The sequence below is a fragment of the Anabas testudineus genome, chromosome 16 (genome assembly GCF_900324465.2).
Source record: "Anabas testudineus chromosome 16, fAnaTes1.2, whole genome shotgun sequence".
Taxonomy (NCBI): domain Eukaryota; kingdom Metazoa; phylum Chordata; class Actinopteri; order Anabantiformes; family Anabantidae; genus Anabas; species Anabas testudineus.
The window spans coordinates 17964830-17992581 of record NC_046625.1 but is presented as its reverse complement, the minus strand read 5'-3'; the positions used below and the strand labels follow the sequence as shown (position 1 = coordinate 17992581).

At 41.0% G+C, this 27752-nt stretch overlaps 1 protein-coding gene across 3 annotated transcripts; it reads left to right on the top strand.

Moving 5' to 3' along the window:
• The first annotated feature begins 527 nt into the window (after positions 1 to 527).
• On the top strand, positions 528 to 27752 carry zhx2a (zinc fingers and homeoboxes 2a). 3 transcript variants are annotated; one of them, XM_026371201.1, is made up of 14 exons: positions 764 to 977; positions 5373 to 5451; positions 14950 to 15452; positions 15906 to 16613; positions 17219 to 17431; positions 17583 to 17840; positions 17968 to 18183; positions 18539 to 18623; positions 18859 to 19044; positions 20342 to 20739; positions 23364 to 23607; positions 23738 to 23894; positions 24270 to 24377; positions 25266 to 27752. In XM_026371201.1, exons 3-13 carry the CDS (start codon positions 15354 to 15356, stop codon positions 24373 to 24375), a joined length of 2670 nt encoding a protein of 889 aa, XP_026226986.1. In that variant the 5' UTR covers positions 764 to 977; positions 5373 to 5451; positions 14950 to 15353; the 3' UTR covers positions 24376 to 24377; positions 25266 to 27752. The 3 variants fall into 3 exon arrangements, with proteins under 3 accessions (XP_026226987.1, XP_026226986.1, XP_026226985.1); XM_026371202.1 differs by lacking the exons at positions 764 to 977; positions 5373 to 5451 and adding an exon at positions 528 to 744; XM_026371200.1 differs by lacking the exon at positions 5373 to 5451.

Sequence of the window (27752 nt, the reverse complement as noted above, 5' to 3'; positions counted from 1 at the left end):
TCATGAATGACATAAGCACAATGACCATCAGCGTTGTGTGGGTACCTTTGCAGACTCTGTCAGTGTAATTAGTTACACATAGGGTGTGATACATGTTCTGGGCCTAAGTCATAATCAGTTTTAAAGTGGATCCAGCGGAGGTCACTGTTGTGTGTGTGTATGTGAGCCCACAGAGACGTCCATGTCATCCCAGGGCACTTTCTCTCACCAGTATAAACTATCTGCTGACCTCACACTAACCTCTGCAGAGCTGCACAGGAGTGTGTGTGTGTGTGTAGGGGATGAAGCGCTAGGACGTGTGGGGGCTCCACCGCAGCACAGAGAGCGCAACATCTTCCAGTGGAGAGAGAGCACTGCAGCAGCAGCAGCAGCAGCAGCAGCAGCAGCAGCAGCAGCAGCAGCAGCCCCTCGCCTCACACGCACACGCAGTCGCATTCCCACCGATGGGCGAGAGTGGAGTGGAGAGGGGTGGGCGGGGTCACTAACGCCCCCTCTGATGCTTAAATATTCAATTAGCTCCCAGCAGGGAGGAAGGCAGGAACCAGCAACTTGACGGCAACAACACCGCGGTTCATTCATTTGTTTTGGTTTTTTGTTTTTTTACAGCAGCAGGCATGCTTCATGCAGCCACCAGCACACCCCCCGAAGTGTGGAAAGACGGTTGTGTCACTTCGATCGGCCTGCTTCTGAACTTTTCACGGCGAAGGCACCATGGACCCGCTACGGACGGACACCGGCGCTCCGGTACGGCATGCAAATACGTACTCTGACGTCGGTGATCATGTGGCTTTTGGCGTAGATCCTCCTTGTGATCGCCAATTTTTTCTTTCCTGTCGCCTGTTGTCTGCTCGGTTATTGGACCGCCGCGAGAGTGTTTGAAACCGAGCTGGCGTGTTTTGTTTGGTTCAGCGGGGGTTTCGGGATTGTACCGCACTACGCGAGCATCGCGCCAAAACAAAAAAACCACGGTGGGCCAGGTAAGAAATGGAGAAACTCTTTGCTCTGCTTTTCAAAAAAAAAAAAAAAACCCCGTCTCCCCCCCTCGCAAGTTCAAACTGCATGTAGTTGTTTGTGTGCGCCTCTCCCCTGGCTCTGCTCCGCCGCTGCGTGGCTCCTCCGACAGCCACACGCCTCTGGATAAATATTTTAACTTGCCGAGCGGCGTCAACTTTGCCTCTGGTGCCGTCTCCACCTGCGTGCTGAGACAATGTGTCCGCCAAGTTGTTAATTGGACGTCTTCGCCCCCCCCCCCCCCGGTGTTTAAGTTTCACTTTGATACGTTGTGGCGGTGGTGGGGGAAAAGGCAGAGAGGAGAAACATCGTGTCTACTTTTCCTCCTCCCCGTGTCGACATAACCAGCAAAACATGGCCGTCCTTTGCCGACATGTTGTTACGTCGATGGCGAGAGGGGCACATTTGGGGAGAGTGTGTTTTTTTTTTTTTTTTTCCTCTGCGCCCCTCTGTCACATCTCGGGTTGGCCGCTGGAAACGAGCGTCCGAGCGGCCGCCGGCGCAACGCGCTCGCATTCGGCGCCGCTCCGGTCGGAGAGCAACTTTTGGAGTCCGACGTTGTTTATGACTTTGATTTTTTTTTTTGCGACTCTGTGATGTAGGCGTAACGTTACCCCTGGTGATGCCTCCTCCCCTCCGAGACCGCGGCTCTCGCTGCATGCAGACAGCGCTGTAGCACAGGAGCTCAGCAGCCCTCTGTCACTGCAGCAGGCCTGGAACAGTCGGACAGAAAGTCCAGGCGTGGTTCGTTTTATTCAGGATATCAACTTTGCCTAACAGGCCGGTGTCCCGGACTGTGGGCAGCCAGTGTGCTGCACTGCTCTGGAGTCTGCTTTTCTTTTTTTATGTTCCAGGAAAACGGTGTCCTCACTGCACCCAGTGAAATCCTTAGTGCAGACAGTGTTTATGTCGTTGAGTTGCATGCTTTCTGCTGCCCTGCACTGCATAGGAGATCACTTATGATCAGGCATGATGCATACACAGGATGAGCTTCAAAACATAGCACGGAATTAGTTGTTATAGTTCAAACAACAAAATCCTGCAGGCCTTCAAAATAATGTCCAGTGTGGTGTGTGTAGTTTCTTCCATCATTATGTAATATTACAGTAAATCACATGTGCTGTAACATGTCGAAATAGTTTACTATTTGGAAGTTTATCATAACTTCCTACAACCCCATTAACTTCACAGTAAGGATGTTATCACACATCTGCCTCAGGTCAGATGACCGTGTGTAAGCCTTACAGACAGTTTGTCAGTTACAGTTTGTCTTGTTGCTTTCTGGAAATTTGACATAATCTAGGCTGCATGCCCCCTTGAAGAGCTCAGTGCTATCCAGACACAATTGTGCAATCTGATCAGTATTTGTGCTGTTAACCAACTTATTAAGGGCATTGGCCATGACTTGGACAAATCCAAATTAAAGAGTTTGTCAATGATGTGATTAAAATTCAAGTTTTCCCCTAATAGTTACATTGAGTTAGATTAAGATATAGACATTTGAATTTTGTAGTAGTACCTTATTCTGCTATATAGCTAAAATTGAGGTTTCCTACTAGGGGAGGAGATGTGGTATTGTTGCATCCCCTACAAACAAACACAGCTATTTTTTGACCTTTTAAAGTCTCTAAATATGAAGATTTTATCATATTTTTTCTGTCATAAACGGCACATGTGTACAGTGCTAATGAGAATAGACCTCTTGAGTAAGGCCTTTTGTAGAATGGAGACATTTAGCACCAGGCATCAGCTGGGTCCCATACAGTCAGCGCGGAGGCTGGGAGTGAAGTCGTGCCTTATATCTAACATACTGTAGCGCTGGTTGTCATAGAACAATCACAGCCACAGATTTACTAACATGCAGCCGCATACCTGTGCCTTATCTACTTACTCAGTCCCCACAGGTGGGCTACTCAATTGAAAGGTATTTAGTGCATGTTAGGGATATAAGCTGTCACCCAGTCTTTGTCTGTTTTCACTTCCTTCCTGTACGTGTGATGAAATATCTTCATTAGACGGCATTATGTCAGCACTGGAGTGACCTTTTATGTTGCATTCTCTGTGTAAAAGATGTAAGTGGGTTTGATCACAGTGCTGTTAACCCTCCTGTCATACCCGTTACCAGCAATTCCTCTGGGTATAAACTTGGCTTTGCTCACTAAGCCACGCACTCTTGCTCTTTTCCATGTGAAGTGAAATTTGGCTCATGTTCTTCACATGGTTTCCACTTGTGATCTGCCAAGTCACTGATAATATTATGTAATTCGTAATGACAAGCAGCTCATTTTTATTGGTGGCTGAACAATCAAAGGCTTTCTCTTGATAAAAGTAAACCGTCACGTCTGAGATCATACACAGATGCATTCTGAATTGTGTAGCCCAGCACTGTTGCTGATGTGCGATGTAAAAATATGGTAATATATGTGCAATTAACCTTTTAATAAAATAGTACTTTTTTTTATTATTATGATTGTTTTTGTTTGCCCAAATAAAAACTGTAGCAGAGAGAAGGCTTCGATACAGGGGATTGACAATTTACTATTCATATTGTCGTGTAGAATGTAGAAAAGCATACATGAATAGTTTTTTTTTTTTTTTTTACTTTACAGTTTGACAGATGCAAGATTTAAGTCTGTATTTAAAAACATTTTGCTCAAGGGAGCAATATGGAAAACTGTTATTCTCCAAATCGCTCAAGGGATTAAGGAAATGCAGATGTCAACATCCTACCTTGTTGTCCTTTACACATTAATACAAGCGCATATTATTAGGAGAGGTTTGATGTGAAGTGAAAATCTTTCCGTAAGGTGTTCAGCAGCTATTATTTTTAAAGAAGTGGCGTAGAAATATAAATGCACCCTCACTGAATTGCATATTTTTCCAGTCTTGCCCAACCATAGACTGTTTCTCAATGTACTGTGACCTCTTAGAATGTCACAGCCAAAACACCCAGCTGTGAAGTGATCTGCTCTGTTTGTTCCTAGAGGCTTTTATTCGCTTACTGTAGTCAGATGGTGGAAAATGGACAGGACTCAGTCTGTCACATTAATTTAAATTGAAAATCATAGCATCAACAGGAGAATTTATAAAAAAAAACAAAACATGAAGATGTTTCTATTTAGCTAGATTTATACAGACAGCATGTACACTAATAGTACCAAGTCAAAGCCAACGGTGTGGTTTAGAAGCAAATGTAATTAATTACATTTTCTAAAAAAACAAACTTTATGTGACATCAAAATCCGTGTTTCTTATTCTATATGGATTGACAGAACAAGGTGCAGAATAGTGAAATATCGTTTCTAAATTGATGCGTTGGATTTTATTGTTGACAGTCATACCAGCAGATGTTTCATGTGTCAATCATGCTAGCAAGAACTATTGAAATGTGGTTTCTGACTGCTAAGTGGAGCTCACCTGGAGCAGAAGATTGACAGTAAAAACATTTTAATTGTTTTTTCATTGTCACTGTGGGACTGTATTGAGATTAATTAATTGAACTATGTTTGTTTTGCATGCATGAACGTGCGGTGCATGTGCTGCTCATCTCATAGCCGTTCAGATTTAAAGTACTATATTTCTGGGGTGTCGCTGCTTCATCAGGAAAAGATAAACCGTACTGTGACTGCTACAACCAGCACAAATACTACAAAATAATAGAGCTAGTATATATATGATGACTGACAAACATATAAGACATGTAAACTGGTCTCCTCTATGTGTTATAGTGTTAATAGTTTGACAGGACAAACTGCTTCTCAGCTGTGACTGTCTGAAGATTAAAGTGCTTTAAAAATAATTATTGTGTAATCATGAAAAACCGAGAGGTTCAACATAATATTTACTATCTGCTAGAGTTGGCTGTCCCATACTAATCCGTAGCCATCCAGCTATGAAGCTACTTTGTTTATTAATCAACAGACTCATTCCTGTATTATTATTTTTTAACATACACAAAACATGTACACTGGTGCATGTGAACAGACTCGCTTGTGCCGGTTTACCAGCTCATTTTGTAGTTTAGCTAACATAAATTATTATGCTTATACCATCTACAGAATCTGGAGGTTTCTAACCCCAGTCATCCTGTCCTTGATTTTTATGGGAACAGTTGGGTGCAATGAGATTCTAGAGATATTTAGTCTTTTGAATTGTCCCAGAGGCTCTGTCATGGGCCTGTGGTTGACTGTATATGAGCATTTCACAGTTAACCTTTTTAAAAGTCAGTAGCATTAGTTTAATGGGCCTAATGTTTGTGTTGTTGTGAACTCACACTTGTATATTCCATAATATCTGACATATTTTTAGAGCTGTGCTACCCAACCTGCAGTGGGCTTCACCACGTTTTTGTTTTTCGTCAGGAATGTCCAGCGTTTCCTGACTGCACAGAACACCTACACATCCAATCCAAGCGCTCTGTAATGGCTGTCCATTCTCTTGGTGAGGCACTGGAATGAGTCATCAACTGTTGGAGGACGGAGGTTGTTGTCATCACAGCCAGTCGTGCTCAGCTTGGCTCTGTGATGACATCACCAACATCTATGCCATGCTTTGTTCCAGTGTTTTAGGTTCAGGTCCTCTTCTTCGTCCTGCCTCCGCCTGCTTTTCAGACGTGTTGTTAGGTGACTAAGGCAACCACAAGGATGAGCTCATCACCTGTAGGTGGGGTTGAGAGGGAGAGCGTGATGGAGGGAAGGAGACAATTAGAGAGGCAGAGCAGAGGAGTTACATAGGGACAAGCAAAGAGGGAGCATGAAATCAACACTGTATGAGGGAGTATGTGTGATGTCTGAAGCAGACAGAGTGATACAGAGGAAGAGACAATTGAGTGACACTGCATAAAAGTGATAAGAGAATAGAAGTGAGAAGGAGATGGAGACTAAAGCCCCACATGCACCTTAACTAGTAAAAGCAATTTTTATGCTAATTCCAATTCTTGGTGTAAAATGCTGCAAACTGCTAGCTCAGGGTCTGGTTTGATTCTTGGAAAATTTCCATTGCAGTTCTAGAGGGAACTAAAGTATCAACATTTCCAAGTAAAGCACAAAAAGGCCACAGCTTTCTTGCATAAAACAGCTTTATGTGTCCACCAAGGCAATCCCTGTTTCTGGTGACGTTCTTGATATGTTGTCACTATTCAGTGCCATCGAAAGTCTTACTGGAAAAATCACAGATGAATATAAATAAAAGAGCGTTTGGTTTTAGTCTGTTCAAAATCCAACCAAACCACAAGTGTCACAGAGCGACAAAGAAAAGAAAGAGGACACTCGAGTCAGAATGCCTAATCGGTGTGAATGTGAAATAAGAGATGGCCTAGCAGTGTGAAAGTGCAAGATAAGTGTGTAGGAGAGGGAGTGGCTGTACTGTACCTGAACTAACTGTTGTAGTGTGTCTGCAGTCAGTTGTTTCAGATGCAAACGTGTGTATTTATTCAACACTGCTTTATGGTGGCATTGATTATTATTTAAGTCTGTTCACATGGATGTTTTTACAGCAGCTCTTACAGCTGTGCGCTTCTGCATTTGTAAGCCTGGAGCACCAGTTCGACCAGACCCGCTTCTCGTAGCTACTGCAGTCTTTTAGAAGTTGACACAACTTCTGCAGTTGACAGATTCAATCCTCTGGTGAAATTCTGAAGTTAACGCTACACCCATGCACACAGTCGGTGTGTGTATGTCATGTAGGTCACTCGTGCCAAGTGTAGAGTCGACTCGCTTCCCTTGTTATGTGTCCTCCGTATTTGAAGTTTTGGGGGGGACAAGGAAAGGGGTAAAATATAGAGAGGAGCCTTACTAAGAGGTCTTTCTGCACTGCACCACGTCAGCCACTGGCAGAGCTCTACCACGCCCCTCCTGTATGCCTGAGACCAATGAGGACAGGCTGGAGATGATTCACAAGCCACACCCACTGCAGGGAAGGCAAAGATTGACAGGTGGGAAATCTGTCCGCACAGGAGCACTGAATGCTCGCTGAGACTCAAACAAACACAAAATAAAGAACTCTAAAATCTCAAGCCCTGCTCATTTGGGCTAAACAAGACAGTAAAGCCCTAAATCCTCCTGTTTCAATCAGGCATGCTCACACACATACAGGACATACTGTAGTCCTATAAATATTTCTCCTAGACATAACAGCCCATAGAATTATAATGTGGACTCATTGTAGCAGTTACAATGTGGTTACCACAGTTTGCAGAACCCCCTCCCACCTCTGCCGTCATTGCTGACCTAGTTTACAGGCTGTTGGTTGATGACCCTTGCCCGCTCCACTTGTGTCCCATGGTGCAACTCAAATTTTACCACGGCCACGCGAAAAACTGTAAAAGCTTTTTATTGCAGTGGTTTTAAGGTCTTGAAAGTTAGAGTTGTAGAGCTCAAAGTTTCCATGAGAGGGTATTAACACTGTTATCAGTATGGCTGGCTGGCTGTGCACAAGGCCATTTGGAAAAGAGAAACACAGGAGCATGGAGCTCGATAAAAGGAGTTCAAAAGGACCTGTGGAACCAAGTCAAGAGGGGTCATCATAAGAAGCTACATAAATTGTTAAATAAGCATAAATGACCCATCTCTTACTCAGTTTACTATAAACCTATAAAAGTCTGTTCCCCACCCCATCTGGTTTTCATTCCCTCTCACAGCCCTTGGATCTAGTGAATACATGCTGACATTTTGGTCTGCGTCACTGGGGTCACTTTGTGAGTGTGAAGAGTGTGCAGCAACAAGCCTAAATGAGACAGCCTTAGATATGATAGATATGATGTGCAGCAGGCATCGCAAAACCTATGCCCATCATAGTACTGCTTTTATAAGTCTTTTGTGAGTTTAGGAAATATTCACGGAAGCATTCAAATGAAAATGCAGTCGTGCAAAGTTCTCTCTGTGTTGTAGTTCATATGCTATGGCCATTACTCATTTATGCAACTAATAAAAGGAACATTTTTCTTAACATGCAGAGTTAGGTGGGTGGTGTAAACCTGTCACGGAGAAAAAGTAAAGTTGAGCTGGATTTTTTAAACATTGCTGCTGTCGTGACACAGGCTGACCTCTGCAGGGTTTCTGCTCCTGGATGCGAGCATACACGCGTTCTGTTGCTTACAGTGTTACCATGGTAACACAGCCATCAGCTGTGGAGTGGGTGACACTTGGATATTTTTATAGTTTGCCCTTTGTTGTGTGTGTGTGTGTGTGTATGTGAGGAGACAGGCCTGGAAATGTGAGACTAGTGTTTGTGTGTGTGTGTGTGTGCCTGTTCAATGTTATGTGAAGCAGACTAAAAGGTAGTCTGGGTTCTTGATCAAATTGAGTAGCCTGCCTAACAAGACTTCCATAATGTTGTCAATAGACTGAGTAAGGTCAGAGAAGTGGTGATGAGACAAATTTTCTGTAACTTCCATGTAAAAGGTGGTACCACACACAAGCTAAACAAGTGTGGGATATTGGAAAGACACTCCTATAACTTTAACAGACTGAATTAAATTCTGTGGAGAAAAAGTGCTGATTGTAATTGTGCTTTATATGCAGACTACAGCAGCTAAAATGTAATCCAGTACAGTAGTTTCAACACTTATGCCGATAAGCAACTGGAGTTATAGTATGAATCAGCAAGTACAATCAGTACAGAAATACCAAAGACATTTGAGGTCATTTAGAAACACTCAGCAACAGTGTTCCTATTAGTGTGTCCACCGGAAAGATTATATCTTAAATGTAAAAAGTTCCACTCAGAACATATCAGGCAGATTGTCTTAGCTTTGGCCAAAACCAGTCCACTGTTTCCTGTCTTTATTCTGAGCTAAACAAGCCACCTGTCAGTTTCCTCATACACCTCTCCGAGTGGCAAAAGGCAATTTTCTCATCAATTAGTTCCTTTAAGGAATTCTTACTTGTCTTTATGTCTAGAAAAGTACACCAAAGCAAAGCACTACTCCTTTTTTACATCTCTATATCAGTGTATGCATTGGCCGGAGAAATCCAGTAAAAAAACTGTTCATCAATTTATCAATGTTTAGTCACAATCCCAGCCCAGCACAAGTGGCACTGCTCTGTTGCTATGCAGACCACACCAAGCACTCAGACACAGTGCAGCACTTTGCTTTGCTCCAGAGCAGCCGTGTGATGAGATTTAAATTAATTCTGCGACGGTCCGAAATTCTGCCTCTTCCACCCCTGCTGGGACCGTGTATTAATGGTGATGGTGCCTCTCCTCACCCACACAATTCAGACACGCACATTGTCCTCCTCACTGCAGTGGCTGACTTGTGGAACAAGCAGTCAGGAGGGAAAAGGCACTCAAAACCGCCAGACAGAACAAGAACGCCAACAGAGCAGTGTGTACGCTCCCCCTGTGCTGTATGTTTTTGTGATATAAAATGTGTGATTGAGCTTCAAAGTTTTAGTTAATGTAACGGAAAGGTTACTGTCAGCGTCCTGCAGTTTGTCGTTTCTGCGCTGTGTCCTTGCCTTGTTTGTAGTTTAAAAGCCCTGGTGCAGCTCGCTGGTTTATTCTTCATGCAGGGCTTCTAGTGCGTGAGCTTGCCATTCTTCTGCCTTGTTTTTGTGATGACTGCATGCCTGAAATCTCTGGCACTCAGTAAGCGGTGTTTGTACAGTACATTAATTTCTCTAGTCTTCTTCAACAACAACGATTAATTGCACCAGAATCTGCCAGTTGTTCGGCTTAATCCTCATTCTGTCCAGGGGAGAGCCGTGGTGCAGGACATACTGTTTCACATTTCAGGCCTTGCAAGAGACGCAAGTATGTCTGATCAGTCTGGCAGCATTATATCATTTTGTACAGGAGGACAACTGTCTCACTATAATAGAGCTGTAACCTTTTTGTTAACCTTATAACTACTGCAGTTACCATAGAGACCCATAATAAAAAGCCGTTTTCCAATTGTAACAAGTTTAGCTAGTCATAAGCATTGACAGCTTGGCCTGTGGGTAATGCAGTAAAGGTAGATGCTTTTTAACTGGAGATGTTCCAAAGTTCCAGTTTTCGAGAGAAAAGTCTGAGCCATATTTTTTCCTGTACTACTTTGATAATGTTAATGATACCCAGAAATAGGATCTGAGTGGAGTGTGCTGCTGTGAGTCATCTGCTCACTGTCATAGTCTCCTCACTGCTGTTTGGATAGATATCAGTCCTATAGCACCACTGTTTCTGCTGTATCAGATCATATGTCTGTCTTCATACATTAGACAGACTCAGTGGTGCTGAGGATTTGTATTGATTTCCCCTGTGTTCTTTCCAGTATGTATGCCAGTGTGTAGCCTAAACTGATTACTGCCAGCGCTGATAAATGTATTTGCTGCCTGGCAGCATTAAAGGTAACTCCTTCAGCAAGATGGCTCCACTAATATAATGCACCAATCAGACAGACAGCCTGACAACAGGCAAGTACAGACAGACGGGCAGGCAAGGGGCTGCCAGGCTGAGTATTCATACAAGTTTAATGAGCATCCAGACAGTAGGGAGTTTGTGGTGCCGGCACTGAGCTCACACTGCACACAGAAGCTAACAGGCTGACTAGGTTAGACACACTAACGAACAGGTGGGAGACTAACTGCTTGACCTAGGTCACGTCTGCAATAATTAACATTTTGTGTATTCAGAATGAAGTGAAAATGATCACGTGGAAAGCTCAGACGGCACAAAAGAGATCAAAACAATATTCAATGTTTAAGGCCAATCAAACAGCTCAGAGAAAAGAATTCTTCTTTCAAGGACACACATGATCACTCTCTATCAGTGAGACTGAAGTCTGTTAGTAGGGTTTTATACAAGTTATTTTATAAAAGTTTGAGTGACTGCTGGTATTTAACTGCTGGTTGAATGTACACTCCCAATTACAAACCTTATACAAGCCGACTTCGTGGCAGAGCTGCCATATTGGCTTGCCGTAGAATGTACAGATGTACCTAATAAATGGCCAGTGTACGTTTCCGTGGTTATTAATCACCATCATCTTCTTCAGTTATATTCAGTGCTCCCAAGTATCCAGCCAAGGCAGAGGGAGAGCAGCCCCTCCCTCCTCTACTGAAAATGATAGACTACGGAGGAAGGGGCTGTTGGTGCCAGTGGATCTTCAGTGATCAGCAGTCTTTACATAGACTTTTCTTTTTGTTTGAGACAGTTGGCATACATGAGTTTAACCAGACTTCTGCAATTCGAACTGCAGAGCTGTTTGTATTTATATTGTGTAAGATAATGTTTCTTTTTCTGACTCTGCCTCTGCTCAAACCCTTTTTTTTCTATAAATGACTAAATATGCCGATCGTTAATATGCAAACTAATGTCTGTATTCCACTTCTCTTTTCTTCTTACGAGCCAGCAGCAGGATTCAGCAGTACACACATTAAGTTCAATAGCAGTGTTTACAGCTTGCTAAAATTGATGTTGCGTAAATGGAATTGCTCATCCTTCTTCTCTCTACTTGTGTGGGTTAACATTCAGGAGAAGGTAAAAGTCCAGATACAGCTTTCTCTCTTCTCTTTTGTTCTGCAGCAGTCACAGTAAAGCCAACAAGTGTTCAGGCTGTGTCAGCAGTGAGGTATCTGAAGTTCAGTAGGTCATAGAAAGTGGCACTTCAGATGCAGCTGACAGATGCATCTCCATTTGCTTCTTACTGGATATTTGCTGCATTTATGGATTTTGAACAAGGGCTGAGAGCTACAGTAGATGGTGAATGGTGCACTATGACACAATATTTACTCCATGTGTTACTGCATGAAATGTGCACTTAAAAGGATTTTTATCTATATAGCACTCAAAAAAAGGCTGGAAAGCCTTGCATGTAAGCTTTTCTGCTAAGTTTTTCTTTTTGTATGTGTGTGTGGGCTTTGGTTGTTCTGGAAAGTGAGCCTGGTCAGTGACCTTCCACATTGACTTTCAGTAAGTAAAGCTGAAAAGTCACAAACCAGCACACCACTCGGCAATCCAGAAAAAGGATTTTCCACGTTCAAAGTCACACCGCTTGCCAGTTGTTCCAGCAAGATTTCAATTTTCCTCAGGATTTTATTTATTTATTTTCTGTCACTAAAACGTCAAATACAGTCCCACATGCAGTTGGCTTATCCCTGTATATACAGTCTCTGTCAGTGACACGGATGTAGCAGCTACTTGACTACGGCTCTACGTCCATGGTTGCTATAGCGACACCATGGTAATGAGTCTGCATTCTAATGATGCCTCAGTGGGCTGTTTGAGGAGTTGAGATATCTCGGGACAATGAGTCCAATAGCGAATTACCGCCTTCAAGCCTTGAAGGATATGGTGTCATGTGATTAATGTGTGGCAGTTGGAGAGGTTCAAATCAACTGACATTTAAATATGATTACGAAGTACAGGTCTGACCAGCAGAGCTGACAGAATGCAATTTACATTTCACATAGATGCTATTCTCCCACCATTTTGCAGTGTAATTGTACAAACTTAAAGTGGCCATATTATGCTTAATTTTTGGCTTATATGTTATTCTGGACGTCTATTGATACAACACTTAAAATGTCTCTTTATGCAACAGCTCTTTCAGCCTTGAGACTCGTGTTTCTTATACCCCTTTGCCCCCATCCCACTCCCAAAGAACTCTTGAGAATAAAGTGAATTCACCACACTACACGTTTTACTACCACCCAGCATTCAAAAACCCATTCACCTCAAGCTTTGGGCTTCTGACTATGTTTAACATAGGCACCCAACTTCAAAAAACTATATATGTAACATAAAAACATAATATGACCCCTTTATATGTGATAGGTCTGTTAATTAAGATTTTTAAACCAATTTCTTCTGTCAGTATTTGTTCCTAAGCGTCATCTGTTTAAGTAGGGTGGTATATGGGAGAGTTAATTTCAAAGAGGACTTTCCCTCATCCTCTGTGCGGACCTGGTTTTATGGAACCTCATTATGTCCTGATAAAAGTGCACCGCTGCTGCATAGACTCATTTGATTTTTACTCGTGAATATGAGTATGAAGCTTCAGTGTGAGGCCTGCAGAATATCAATAGACTTTTCCAGTCAGATAAGCTACTCTCGCTCTCCTCTCATTACAGTATTACCCTGGGAAAATTTCCTCTCCCTCAGCTTTTTGTAACTGCTTTTTCTTGATGGAGGTGTCATTTCCACACAAGCCAAATAAAGAGTTTTATATGTATAAGAAACAGCTTTGTCTCTGGTTCCTCACTCTATTCACACACAGCCACACTTATGATTTGTCAGTAGTTCTCAGCACAACTTGTCTTACTGACAGCCGCAGACCTGTCAACTGCATATATTTGCATAACAGCTACATTGTCAAATCACTTATGAAACTGTGATGGTAAAAGTTTTTACTCAATATAAATAGACACCAAAGTAGTCCTTGTATAAATCTGATGCGATAGAAAATCAGTTTTGAGTTGTCAGTTTTAAGTGAAGTAACAGCTGCCACCTCAAGTCTGAGCGTGCCAGAATTGACATGATCTAATTGTAGCAGGTGTGTGTTGGAAGTGAGCAAAGTCCATATGATTTCAAAGATTGTTACTCATCTTATCCTGCTTATGCAAGTGATTCATATTCTTTAATCTATTGCAAAAAAAAAAACAACGAAACGTGTCCATTGTGCTGATGTAATTTTTTTCAGCGACTTAATCACTAATCAGTGAATGAGTAAATAGTATTTGAAATGTATTTGTTTAAATGTACAGTGGCAAGAAAAAGTATGTGGACCTTTTTGTAATTTTGTTTTCTGCATTCATTTTCATAAAATGTGATCTGATCTTCATCTAAGTCAACAGTATTAACAAATACATAGTGGCTAAAATAATAACAAATACAATTGTTTATATATTTAATACTCTTATCTCATCTTGACTTAGATGAAGATCAGATCACATACTATGGCAAATTAATGCAGTAAACCAAGAAATTCTAAATTCTTTTACTTTCCACTGTGTATGTTCAAGGTGAAACTCCAGGACATTTTCCTATGTTGGCAGGTTTGCTGAATAAATAAATGTAAACGTAACATGAATATAATTTTAGTTTTGACTGACCAGCAGTGAATTTAGAGTCAGTGATTAGTTTTGTTTAATAAATTGTTCACATAAAATGAATTTAATTAGAAATTACTTTGTGTGTAGTCTCATCTCCCTCCCACTTCTTCCTTGAGGTTTTTATTTAATTTGAAATTGTCGTAAACACCAGCATCAAATTACAAATGATAAATATCATATTAGCTTTTGCCCATTTTTCCTTCACAGTTGCTTAAATGTGTGAGACTATGGACTCACCACAGTGGTGGAAAAGCCACTGGATTTCTCCACTCACTCTTCCTTCCATCACCATTGAACAACAAATGCCCATTAAGGAACACAATGCCGTTTCAGTCCTCCATTGTTCAGTAATTTTGTTATTAGCCCACTGCAGTTTGTTTCTAGTATTTTCATAACGTTGCTATTCTGTCTTTTGTGCTGCACTGTTTGCCAGCCTTCTTTGACCTTTCTCTATTTTGAACCATTTTTTCCTGCTGGTTGGCTGTTGATTCTACCTTTTTTTGGAGGGTGGCACACTGCTGAGCCTAAATAACCTAAATAACCCAGCATGTTGCTTTACTTAAAATGGTCAAACCAGCCTGCTTGGTGCCTGCTGTAATGCCTATTCTAAGGCCCTTGAAAGGGTACCTGTGTTTTTCTGGTTTCCTACACGTTTCAATTTTATTCATTCTTTCTCGCTTAAAAAAACTATTTATGGATGTAAAAATCACTGATTTTATAGGGGGTTTTAAACAGTCATTGCATACTTTATAAACTATAAACTATGTGCTTCATCCTAATTTCTGTGATTTGTATTGAGTGACCATAATAGTCAAGATGAGACCTGTGATCTTTTACTGTTTTCACTGATTAAATGCAAATAGCAGAAGCAAAAACTAATTAACGAATCTTGTCTGCCATCCAGGTAATGTCCTGTCATGCAGCTCCAGGAGGTTGGCCAGCACTGGAGCTGACACTGTCAGTGAGCCCAACCTACCCAACACTACAACAGCATCTCCAAGAGCCCTTCACCTTCCACTGCTCCTCTCTGTACAGCCACTAATTGTACCACAGGAACATTGTTCACGCTGCTTGGCCTCTAATTTCATCCCTTAAACTGTGCAGTTTGCTACATCTCATAATAAAAAATAGAGTGAAGGCCGGTACCTGTGCTCTGCTACAAGCCAGCCCTGGCTGTCCTTTTGCACCTTGGACTATAATCCTGCATCCTGGGCTCCTCAGACATAACATTGACATCATTCCTGGCCAACAACAAGCACCAAGTGAGGGCAGCCGTCCACAGGGACAAACCCAGGATTCGCCATCATCATGTCCAGTCGTCGGAAGGCTTCTACTCCTTGTATGATTCGACCAGAACAGACCATGGTGGAGCTGGACGATGAGGCAGAGGAGTCACAAGACATGGAGGTACTCTTTTAGGGCTGGACGATATACACGCAGAATTATATAATCAGCTAAGGCTGACATGCTGCTCTCACTTTTAAAAATTGGGGGGTTGTGTTGTTGTTGTTTGCGCTACCGAACATCCATGAGCCATATGTCATTGCGGCTTTATATCATTGATATCATCACGCAAAAATGTATTCCAGTGTTATAGTGTAATTTGTTTGGCGAGAGCATCTAGGTTTTCCTTAACAGAGTTGAATAATTATAAGTAAATGGTATGTGTTTTTGTGGAAAATGTAATATGTATGGTCTTTTATGATCCTGGATTACTATTATATCCTGGTGTACAAGAAATGAATTTGTAAATTAATATTTGCACCCTGTATGAATGGTGAAATGATTTTTACAGGTACGTAAAGGTCAGCATTTCTAGTTGACCTTTCTCATCTGAAAACTGCTTTTTCTCTCCATCAGACAACAACTGACAACCATACTGAGGAGGGATCCATGGAGACAGATCTCTCAACAGAAGTAGAGCAATCTACAGACTTGGATCAAATAGGCAAGGCCTCAAACCCCCCCACAGCTCCAGACAAAGAAACAGCGGAGCCACCAGACCTTTCCAAGCCTCAGCGTAGGCAGCAGGGTGGCTATGAGTGCAAATACTGCCCCTTCTCCACACAGAACCTTAACACTTTCAAAGAACATGTAGACGCCAACCACCCTAATGTCATCCTCAATCCCCTGTACCTGTGTGCGGTCTGCAACTTCAACACAAAGAAGTTTGATACCCTGACAGAACACAACGAGAGATGTCATCCAGGGGAGAGCAACTTTAAATTCAAACGCATCAAAATGAACAACCAGACAATCTTAGAACAGACAATAGAGGGCTGCAGTAATAATGCAGTCATTTACAACACTTCTAGCACCATTTCGGGCAAAGGGGACGAACTAAGTGCTCTGCCACTCAGCAAACCCACCACAGTCAAGATTGGTAAACCAAAAATAATGTCATCAGACAATAAACGGACAGACTCTCAGTTGGGTAAACTGACCAAGAAACCAATCACAGCGGTCAATGTTAATGGGACAGTCATCATCCCCGACTCAACTCTGCTCAAAGCAGACGGCCTTTCTCACATCATGCCTTCTCTACAGCGGCCTCTAAACTATACCCAGGTAGGACACACAGTTGAAGAAGGATGCAATCACTACTTCAATGTGCTATTCCTGTATGGTTAAAGCAGTACTGTACATCCTGAGTGTTACACTTATTCAATTTCTTGCTGAGAAAACATATTCACTGAATGAGAAAACTAGTTAACGTAGGTTATCAAACTGCTAGACGACCCAGTGCTTTTATCATCTGAATCACAATAAGAAAAGCTCATTTCCCAAAATGTCTGGCTCAACATTAAAAGTTTGCTTTAAAAGTGGAAAGGTTGTCAGTTGTCTGTGTTTTGCTGATAGTGATTTATTTTATGGTTCTGTCATTTTCTATTTATTTTCTAGGACATTTCTGGGAAAGAACAATGTAATTTAGTGCTGTTGAGCTGGTGCACTTCAGTGAATTAGTTCCAGTGTATTACTAGTGTTTGTTTTTTTTCCTGTCTTGAAAATGACATGTCAGTCTAATGTGAAAATGTAAAATGTGTCTACAGGCAAGCATAGCAGTATGAGTAATTATTAATAAATATTTAGTAGGTTGTAAACAACTTTCCTATAATTAGTACCAAATTAGCACAACCCTGAATTTTGTAAATTTTTTTCCTGTTGTTGTTCAGGTGCCGAAGATCGCAGTGCCCCTAAACACAACCAAATACAACCCTTCACTAGATGACAACTTGACACTCATCTCCTCCTTTAACAAGTTCCCCTACCCAACACAGGCTGAGCTCTCCTGGCTCACAGCAGCTTCAAAACATCCAGAGGAGCAAATCAAAGTGTGGTTCACAACACAGAGGCTCAAACAGGGCATTAGCTGGTCACCTGAGGAGGTAGGAATTATATCAATAATAGTAATAATTTCCTTCACAAGTGTAGTTTAAAGCCAAAGATAAGATAGTAGATGGTATCATTTTATCTAAAATTCAGCAGCTTGTGTGTTAAATATAGGTAACTATAACTGGTACTTCTCTATTTTAACAGGTGGAAGAAGCCAGGAAGAAAATGTTTAACGGTACAATCTCTTCTGTCCCTCAAACGTTCACCGTGGTTGCTCCTCAACTCAACTCATCATCCACCAACCCGTCTGCAGCCTCTAAACCTCTGCCTCTGCCACCAGCAGCCTCTATGCTCCAGCCCCTCCCTTGTCAGCTCGTGGGACAGACCAGCCTTGTGCTGACTCCTGTTGCTAATGGCTCTACGGTCACCTGTGCACCGCTGGCACTCACAGTGGCTAACCAGGTAGAAAACTGTGCAGAAATATAACTCATTCAGAGACAGTAACACAGTCAACATGCAAAAAGCAGTGTTGCAACACTATTTAAAATCCTTAACCCATGACATATGTTTTTTACTATGATTACCACAGGTGGCACAGTCTCTCAAGAGACCACTCGCCTCTCCTGCGATTGCCACAGAGAGTAAAAGACCGTCCATTATTCAAACTATCTCAGCGCCAATGGCCACATCCAAGCTGGCGTCACCTAAAGTGCTGAGTTTTACAGTTGACCCCAATAAAACAGCTGAGCAGCTATCAGTACTGAGGTCCAGCTACACACAGTGTCCCTTTCCTGAGGAAGATGAGGTAAGAAGGAATCAATAAAGTATAGTATATAATAGTACCCTGACCATTGTTTATTTACTTTTGAGCTGCTGAAATTGGACGAGTACTAAATACAGTTGTAATTCTTACAGATTTCATACAAAACAAACCATTTAATTAAAGCTGATTGTTTAATTTCAGCTCCACTGTGGTAGAGTACAGAACCAAAATGATGAAACCTGTGTCATTGTCCAAATACTTGACCTAACTGTAAATGTCACAGGGGCTTTGAGATATTGGGATGTTGAGATATTTGTGGCTACTCATATCATCTGTCAAAACTGTCTCTGATAAACGTCCATACTTATTATTTGTGCTGCATCATGTCATATGACAGATTTACAGGCTGATAGAGACCACCGGGCTGTCCAGAGGAGAGATAAAGAAGTGGTTCAGTGAACAGAGGCTCCTTAATCTAAAAGGTATGTGGTGTCATCAGTGCAACACATAGAATGTGATGAAATACCCAGGCTGTCATTGATATATAGGGGAACAAAATGTATTTTAAACAAGCTAGTTTTGGTGGGAAATCAACTACTAACTGTGAATAATAACAAACATAGCATACTAAAAAGCTATTTTGCATATAGATGTGGCAACATCAATATTTAGAAATTCACCACAATCTTTTGGTCCTTGATTCTCTCTTTGTTAAAGGTGTTCCTCCACCTCCAGTGCTGGTGAAAGCAGAGGTGACGCCAGCACCTAAAGATGCTCCTGTAAGGAAAGCGGTTCCCAGCCAGTTTCCTCTGCTGGAGAGGGTGAAGGGAAAGTCATCAGAGCAGCTGAAGGCGCTGGAAGAGCGTTTCCAAAAAAGCAGTTCGCCAACTGAGGCAGAGCTAGGTACAGTTCCACAGATAAACTAATGAACTAAAGCACATGACTCAAAAATTTCAAATATTTATCTCATTTTTATGTACTATGAAACATGGAAGACAGGGACATTTCTTTTTCATTATAGTGATGTCTAGGGGCGGGTATCGATAGATTAAAAAAATATTTAATTATTACATTTGTTTAAATGTGAAAAGTGTAAGAAATATCCTTAAACACTGTGCTTTTTAGTTACACAACCAGTAAAGGCATATTATTAGACAATGTTTGTTATTACTTGTTAAATAATAACAAACTAAGCCAATTTACTTATTGGGATTTATCTGGGACCTGGGACAAAGCATCTATCTAATCGATTACATAGATTAAATAACTATTCAAATTGCTTTGAATATTTACATTTATCCCAAACTATGGCAGCTCTCACCCCATACATGCTAGGAAATGTCTTTATCTCTAAAATCCTGCATAGTACTGTGTAGTGTAGTGTAAGTCATTGGTGCTTTGTAAAACTGAAATAGCTCAACTGCTATGCACAAGCATCTCACAACAAAACATCCTGCGGCTCTCTATTATTAGATTATTAGTTTTTGGTAAATTAATCAAAGGATTAATAATTAATGAATAATCCAATCAAAAAATAAGCGGCATATTCATTCTACAACAATAATGATTTGGTTCAGCATCATATAGTATATTATGTGGATTCCAAAAAATTATATTTTACTGACTATTTTTCAGATGGTCTCGGCTGTAGTCGTGAATTTGGATTTTTGATGTGAGCATATTATAATTGCATTGGCACACACAAACACAGCACCACTCTCTTGCAGATCAGAGCTAATGAGGCAAAAGTCAGCTTCGCAGATATCTTTATAGGTTCAGTTTATGAAGACGTCCTGAGAAAAAATGATTACAGAACTTTTAAGCTACTTATTAAAAACTTTGCCTCTGAAGTAGGATGAAATGGGTGAGATTTAGTTGGTCAAATTAGCAGCTGGTGGTGTTCTTGCCAAGTCCAGTATCCTCACTTTGTAACTTAGATTTTGGAGCTACTTTAAGAAATTCAGTGTACTATTTTCTTCTGTTTATATGAGTTCACAGCATGTGACTTAATTTTCTTTCACCCTAAAGGAGCTGCAAGCCCATCTCTGATGGGTGCCTGTATGACAGGAATAGCAGAAATGTTTTTAATGAGCCAATTTCTAAGTCCCCTGGAGAGAGACTGAGTTTCCAGGTTTCCAAAAAAGCCTCCAGTTTGTGGTAACACAGCTCAAATGAGCCACTAAACTCTGTTCTGCTGCAGACCAGCTTGCCCAGGAGACCAGGCTGTCCAAGACGGAGGTGGACTGCTGGTTTTCAGAGCGCAGGGCACTGAGGGACAACATGGAGAAAGCTTTACTTACCATGACCTCTAAGAACACAGAGGACAGGCCCAGAGCGCTGCTGAATGGGGCGTCTCATCGAGAGCAGGATGGGAAATCTTTACGCTCCTCTCCTCACCCACCCATCCTCTCCTCTTCTTCCTCCTCTTCCTCCCCCCCTGTACTTGCAGCCTCTTCTCCACACCCACCAACCCTGTCTTCATCAACGTCTCCTCCCATTCTCACTTCTTCATCGTCTTCTTCTCCCCATCCTCCCATCCTGTCAGCCTCCACCAGCCCAGCTCCCATCACAAGCCGCTCCCTCACTCTGCTCAGAGAGGTAAGAAAAGGTGACGAAAACGTGCCAACATCACCTTTGCTTAAATGACATGGGATTAATATATGCTGCAAGTTAGGACTTTAATGCAGACTGTGGTGATATAAAGATAAATAATGTTTTAATTAATGGTATCAAGAAATTGAGTTGTGACTTTAAAGAGATTAGTTGATGTGATGGCTTCTTTTTGATACAGTCTGTGAAATTCAGTGTAAAATGAAATGCTTCATCTTGTGATGGCATTGAACTTGAGGAGAAGCAGCGAGATTGACAGTACGTGATGAAATTGGCTGATACCTGAATGGCTGATACCTGAAGATAAGACGCAAGGTCAGATCTGACAAACTAAAGATGTTGGAGCAGCGCTGTGTCTAGAATACAGCAGGATCCTGTAGGATCAGAAAGTTCAATTTTCAATTAAATTGAATTTTATTTGTATAATGCCAAGTCACAATAGATGTCATCTCAAGGCACTTTACAGTGTTTAAGGTTTAACATCTTACAAAATATAACTATATACAGAATAATATAGAAAACCCACCAACCCCACTTAAGTAAGCACTAGGCGACGGTGGAGAGGAAAAACTCCCTTTAGATGAAGAAACCCCCAACAGAATCATGCTCAGGGTGGGCGGCCATCTGCCTCGACCGGTTGGGGTGAGTGGAAAGAGGAGAGAGGAAAAAAGCAGCAGGCGACAAAAAACGCTGGGCAGGTTGGCAGGACCAGTAACTGTACTCTGGAAATATACAGCTACAAGGATATCTGCAGAGGAGTACAGAGAGGGAGACGGAGAGGAGGAAGCACAACTACGGGCGTTAGAATGGATAGACTGTTTCAGTAGAGGTCCCCCAGCAGACTAACCTATAGCGGCATTACTAAGAGATGGTCCAGAGTCACCTGATCCATCTCTAACTATAAGCTTTATGAAAAAGGAAAGTTTTAAGTCTAGTCTTAAATGTGGAGAGGGTGTCTGCCTCCAGAACCTGAACTGGGAGCTGGTTCCACAGGAGAGGAGCTAAAGGCTCTGCCTCCCATTCTACATTTGGAAACTCTAGGAACCACAAGTAAACCTGCAGTCTGCGAACGGAGAGTTCTGCTTGGCAGATATGGAACTATGAGTTCTTAAATGGCTGGAGCTTGATTATTAAGTGCTTTATATGTGAGGAGTGTTTTAAAATTCTAGTCTGGATTTTACAGGAAGCCAATGGAGAGAAGCTAACGTAGGAGAAATATGATCTCTCTTGCTCCAGCATTTTGGATTAACTGGACGTTTTTAAGGAGTTATTGGGACAAACTATCAATAGTGAATTACAAAAGTCTAGTCTGGAAGTAACACATACATGGACTAGTTTTACAGCATCACAGACGGGATGCTCCTAATTCTAATAATATTACTCAGGTGGAAAAAGACAGTTCTAGTGATTCCTTTTATGTATGATGTAAAGGAGATATCCCGGTCAAAGATAACTCACAGTGTTACATGAGGCCAAAGTTTAGTCATCTAAGGTAAGAATATGATTAGACATAGTGTTTCTGAAGTTTTTAGGACCAAACAAAATAACCTCTGTCTGTCTGATTTTAGGAGTAGAAAATTAGAGGACATCCAGGCCTTTATGTCTTTTAAGCATTCTCGAAGATTAAATAATTGATTAGTTTCTTCTGGTTTCATAGATAAATACAGCTAGGTATCATCTGCATAGCAGCAGTGTTTCCTTATAATATTGCCTAAAGGGGACATATGTAGAGTAAAAAGAATGTGTCCAGCACAGACCCTATTAATGGAACAAGGCCAATTAAATTGTGTTTCTCTACACTGAAGGGATTTAAGATAAATAAAAATAAATTATTAAAGATAATTATAAGACAAATGTTTAGGTTTACAGCTTTTATTTGATGGTATATCCCCTCCAGATTGTTTCATTCTTCTTTTGATATAAGGCCTTTGCCATTCCACTGTATATCCATGAGATGTCTCTTGAACAGCAGCAGCACTTGTTTTATGCTGCATAACATATTATGCAGGCACAAACTGTCATTTAATGATGACCTATATATTTCAGCTACTGGCAGATGATTATGAGCTTAAAAAAGCCCATCAGCCATAGATTATGCCTATATCAAAAATAGCCCTTGTATTTATAGTATCACCCAACTTTACATGTTCATAGTGCACATACATTAGATGAATTAGTAGAATTGACAAATGCTTTCATTCATCTAAATTAAGAAAATAAGGTGCAGTCCCCATGAGTAACAGTTGTGTTTTGCAGCTGGTGTTGTGTAACAAACATACTGGAGCCTTTGGACTGTGCTGGAGTAGAAGTATAAAGTGGATTACAGTGTAATTACAGGTCAAGCATATATGTCTTAAACGTGCATGTCTAACACAGTATGTGAATAAATGTACTTTCCACCACTCAGCATGTTAACATTTGCTTATTTTTAGCATCTCTCCCAACAGTGAGCTCTGGTAAAAGAGAAAGTGTATAGAAGGACAGAGTTGTTTTTTTCTCAATCCAAATGTTGATCGTTGAATTTTATACTAACAGAGCATTTAGTTTTTTCTTTTTAACAGAGAAACAAATGTATTTTTGTTCAATCTTTTGCGAAACATCTGTATTGACAGATGTTCAGTCGGACCCAGTGGCCATCTCCTGATGAGTATAGCCAGCTGGAGGCCCAAACAAGTCTGGGACGCACTGACATCGTCCGCTGGTTCAAGGACCATCGCTCTGCGCTGAAGAACGGTGAAACTCTGGACTGGATGGAAGGTTTCCAAAACCAAAACCTTGTAGAGCAGCAGAATAGACAGGAACAGAGCGGTTCTGAGAAAAACCAGAGTGTTTCCTTGGAAGTCACGGCTGTGAAAAGTGAATTTCATTTTCTATTTTATTTACTTATTTATTTTCCTAATACCTTTTTGGAAGGGATCTTATTATTTCTTGTGTAAAATTGCGCTTTCTCTGCATTTATGCATGTTTTATCTTACAACCATCGCAGTGGAGGAGGTTGGTGAGAACACTGCAGCTACAGAGCACTTCAAGCTGTCTGATCAAGACAAAGTCCAGTGGTTGAATGACAGATTAGCCCACAGTGTGGCGGACCTGAGCCGGACCAGACCGGACCAGACCAGTTCTAATACTGCAGACAAAGGGAGGTGGGTGAAGAACTGAAACTTTTCCTTTTTATGTTTATATATTTCATTTCTAAAGTGAGACTGACATGTCATGCAGACAAAAAAAGATCTAATCACTGCCAATATTTAATTTTGCAAGGAATATCTGAGAACTTATTTTAAGACTATGTGAAAATTGTCTAAAAATACAGCACCTTATGGGCATAACACGTTGCTGGTTCTGCACTACTCCATCCTTTGTTATTTGGTGCATCAAATGCAGTTTGAGGCTCTATATGTGTTTTATATGTGGTTTATTTCATCTTTAATAGAATCATTCAAAAACAGAAACTTTCTATAATTGTTTCCAGTTCCCAGAAGGAGTCTAATTTTAATCTCCACGTGTTTTCTTGGTAGGTGGGTAAAGGTAACTGTGGCGGTGGGAGAGGAGAGTGAAGGAGCAGTGGACAGACAGAGGCTTGCAACAGACTCTGATGTTTTGACCTCACAGGTCACAGGGTAATGGTAAGTAAAATTGGTGAACTATGCCTTTAATTGTAACTGGTTTAAGGCTTAAATTATTTAATTAACAGTAAAAGTGCTTTAGTGAGTTTAGTGAGGCTGTTGTAGCTGTTGTAAAACCAAAACAATAAGCTGGAAAAACACAATATAACTTCATAGAGTTATAGTTATATTGGATATTGGAATCATTGTGGATCCCTCTCTACTGAGCAAAACCTGCAACAAAACACACAGTAATATGAAGTGTTATTTATTTATACATATTGATGGGTGACCTTTAAACCTGAGAATAAAGACCTGATTACAGTTTTTAATACTTCAACTCTACAAAAGGTTAGTTTTAGTGAAGAAAAAGAAGTCACCTTGCACAAGGGTGCTGCTGAGTTTTCCTTCTCAGCCTTTTGCTCTTTACACTGACCAGAAATTGGCCACAGAAAACGGAGCTGGCGATAGATTTTTCTTTTTTTTTAACAGCTTCACCACGTGCCTTGGCTAAAATAAATAAATAAATATATGTTGAACTGTTTCTTTAAGATGCCACAGCTGCAGCCTTCAGCTACCCAGGAAGTTATTAGTGTGTAATTACCTCTGATTGGTCCTTCAAAAACATGGCATGCTGGGATGGCAGGATGAAATTTGGACCGCACCGTCATTAGCATTGAACATGTTAAAGCACACACACACACACACACACAGCTGATGTCACAGTAAAGCAGAGAGTAGGGTGCGAACAGGGATCGATTACTACTTGTTTTTGTAATAATTTACACTTTTTCTGTCGCTAGCCACATTTTTATTGTTTGTGTATCAGTGTGTCAGTGATGATTTCTACATTTCTCAGTGACAATGTCCAGTGAGCCCGACTATTGTTTCTGTCTTATGCTATTCCAGCTGGACTAAATCATTGGCTGCTGAGTCACCGACCACCAAGCAACGACTCAAGATGACCAAATGTGATGTAACAGTGAAGTAGCTGTCCGCCTGTGATGTCCTCACAAAGCACCTGGGACCTTTGAAGTTCCACTGTTAAAGCACTGATGCAAGGTGCGGATGCTGACATCAAGTGGCGTGCCAAAGCTGGACTTGATGCATTGTTCTTACCGCTACTACTACTACATTTTTTTTTTTTGTTTGTTTTTTAAAAAGAAGCACCCTTGTAAATATTTTTCTGTATTACAAAAAAAAACTTTGTACAGTTTTACTGGGAGGGCAAGTTTTGTTACATTTTTTTAAGAAAAGTCTGACCGTGCCCTGAAACCTGGAATGTTTTTTTGTTGTTGTTGTTGTTGATGTTGTTTTACGATCAAAGTGTATGATAGTCTGTTATTTGCTGAGAATCAGTCCTATTTTTTTGAAAATCATACTTGCACACTGCTCTTTACGAGCAGTCTTTGATGGCACTTCAATATATCCCCGCTGTAGTGATAGATACTCTCATATTAGGACACGTCATCGCAAACTTTAACTTTTCCTTTTCTCCTGCAGCGTCACCACAACTTGCCCACATAGAATTACGCTGATTAAAGTGGAAATTAGTCAGTAGTGCTTTGAGGGCAGTTGGGAGGAATGATTTTTTTTTTTCTTTTGGGCAATCTGAACACAGCTGACAGTATTGCCTCACTGCTGACAGGCCAGAGAATGAACGGCAACAGCCACATGGGCAGACCAAGACTAAAAGCATTAGGGAGGATGAATAAATGCACTGTACATCCTAACTTCTAGTAACTTTTCTTGTCAGCTGGTGCTTGCTTCCGTACCTAAGGCATATTCAAGAAACAGTACAGAATGTTCTTTTTTTTTCCTGATAAAGAAATAACTATTCACGTAGAGAAGAGAGTGGAGTGTGTGTATCTTCGCACCGAGATGCCTTGTCAGCGCTCTTATCTCTGGACACGTCCTCACTAGGGCAGACTGGTGATGGTGATTTCAGCTCATCACATCTTTGCTTTGAAAACTTGAAATATTATTGACTAATCTTGACAAGGACATTTTGTTACAAGTGTTTCACGCATGGTAAAATATTCAGAGCTCCTTTTTTTTTTTTTTTAAAGCCACTTCAGATATATCCATGTCGCTCAGCTGTGATCTGTGAAAACACACCTCTTGTCTTCTCTCTGTCTGTTTTTTTTTCTGGCTTTAGCTAGGTCCTTATATTCAAAGCAGGATTCACTTCACTAGTTTCTGTACGGTTAAGTACAAAAGTCACAAGAAAAATCATCACGTGGACTTTTGTGAAAACCAGCAAAAGCATTAGGAATCTTGGGCAGATATCTTGTACTGCTTGCATGTGCTTCAACTCCTTTTCAGAAACAGTTTAAAGGGATTTCCGTGATTTCTGGGTCAGACTGTAACTGGAGAAACAAAGATAAGTTCAGCTGTCGATAAGCCTGGTTTGAACAGCAGGTGTATGGCTGTTTGTTGGCTGATTGTCTGATGCCACTGCTGCTTTAGTTTCCTGTTCAGACAAGTATCTGGGATACTGTACATTTGGCTGGCTAGTACAAAAATACCGCTTGCATTTTTATTTTCTACTTTAAGTCTGCTGTAACTCAATAAACACACAACTGACTGTAAAAGCCCTCCCAGTCTTCCAGTGTGTATCGTTCACATCAAAGTCAGAAACACAACCCTGAATATGGAGAAGATTCAGGTAGACCGATTGAGACACTCTGACATTGTGTTTTTGTACAAAATAAGCAGCGACAGGACGTCAAAGAGTTCATGTTTTTATTACATGGGCTTTTATTTTGGGTTGTATATCTTTGAGTCTGTTGCTAATTGTAGACTAAGATGCTCCTCTACTACACAACACTTAGTGGAACAATATATAACAAATACTTCCTGCCATCAATTTAAAGGTTATATAAATGGTTGTAAATTACATTTACCGCACTCTAATAATCTGAAGGCGTGAAGTGTTTGACTGTCAGATCTTATTCAAGCTACTGCATTTTGTATGGCGGTACTTCAAGAAGGCCACAATAGTTTTTCTTTTAGCCTCTGCTGTGCTGGATTTAATAGCAGCCTCGTGAGGGATATCAATTTAAGCCTGAATGACAACTTCCAGTGGCTCATCTCAGATTTCAGCCGTCTTCTGCTTCTCTTTGGGCAGGAATTAGTTTTCTCCAGGCTTTTTTCTTTTATGCTTGAATGTAGTACATTGCCATTTTTGCATCCACCAATCCGTTTGACAAACAGGTTTGTACAGCATTTAGTATAAATTTTGGAGGTGTGCCTGTTGGCTCCTTTGCAAGTTTCTGCACTCTTTTGTGTAGACATTTAATTACACCATCAGAGCAGATGGTGTAAACCAAACCTGAGAGTAAGAGCATATTTATTTTAGTGCATTTGCATAAAAACATATCAACTGCAATTAAG

Excerpts from the sequence above, each read along its gene's own strand:
- zhx2a (XM_026371202.1), top strand. The coding sequence starts at position 15,354 with ATGTCCAGTCGTCGGAAGGCTTCTACTCCTTGTATGATTCGACCAGAA. Across the intron at positions 17,432-17,582 it reads TTAGCTGGTCACCTGAGGAG|GTGGAAGAAGCCAGGAAGAA; the intron begins GTAGGAATTATA and ends CTATTTTAACAG. Across the intron at positions 18,624-18,858 it reads GAGGCTCCTTAATCTAAAAG|GTGTTCCTCCACCTCCAGTG; the intron begins GTATGTGGTGTC and ends TCTTTGTTAAAG.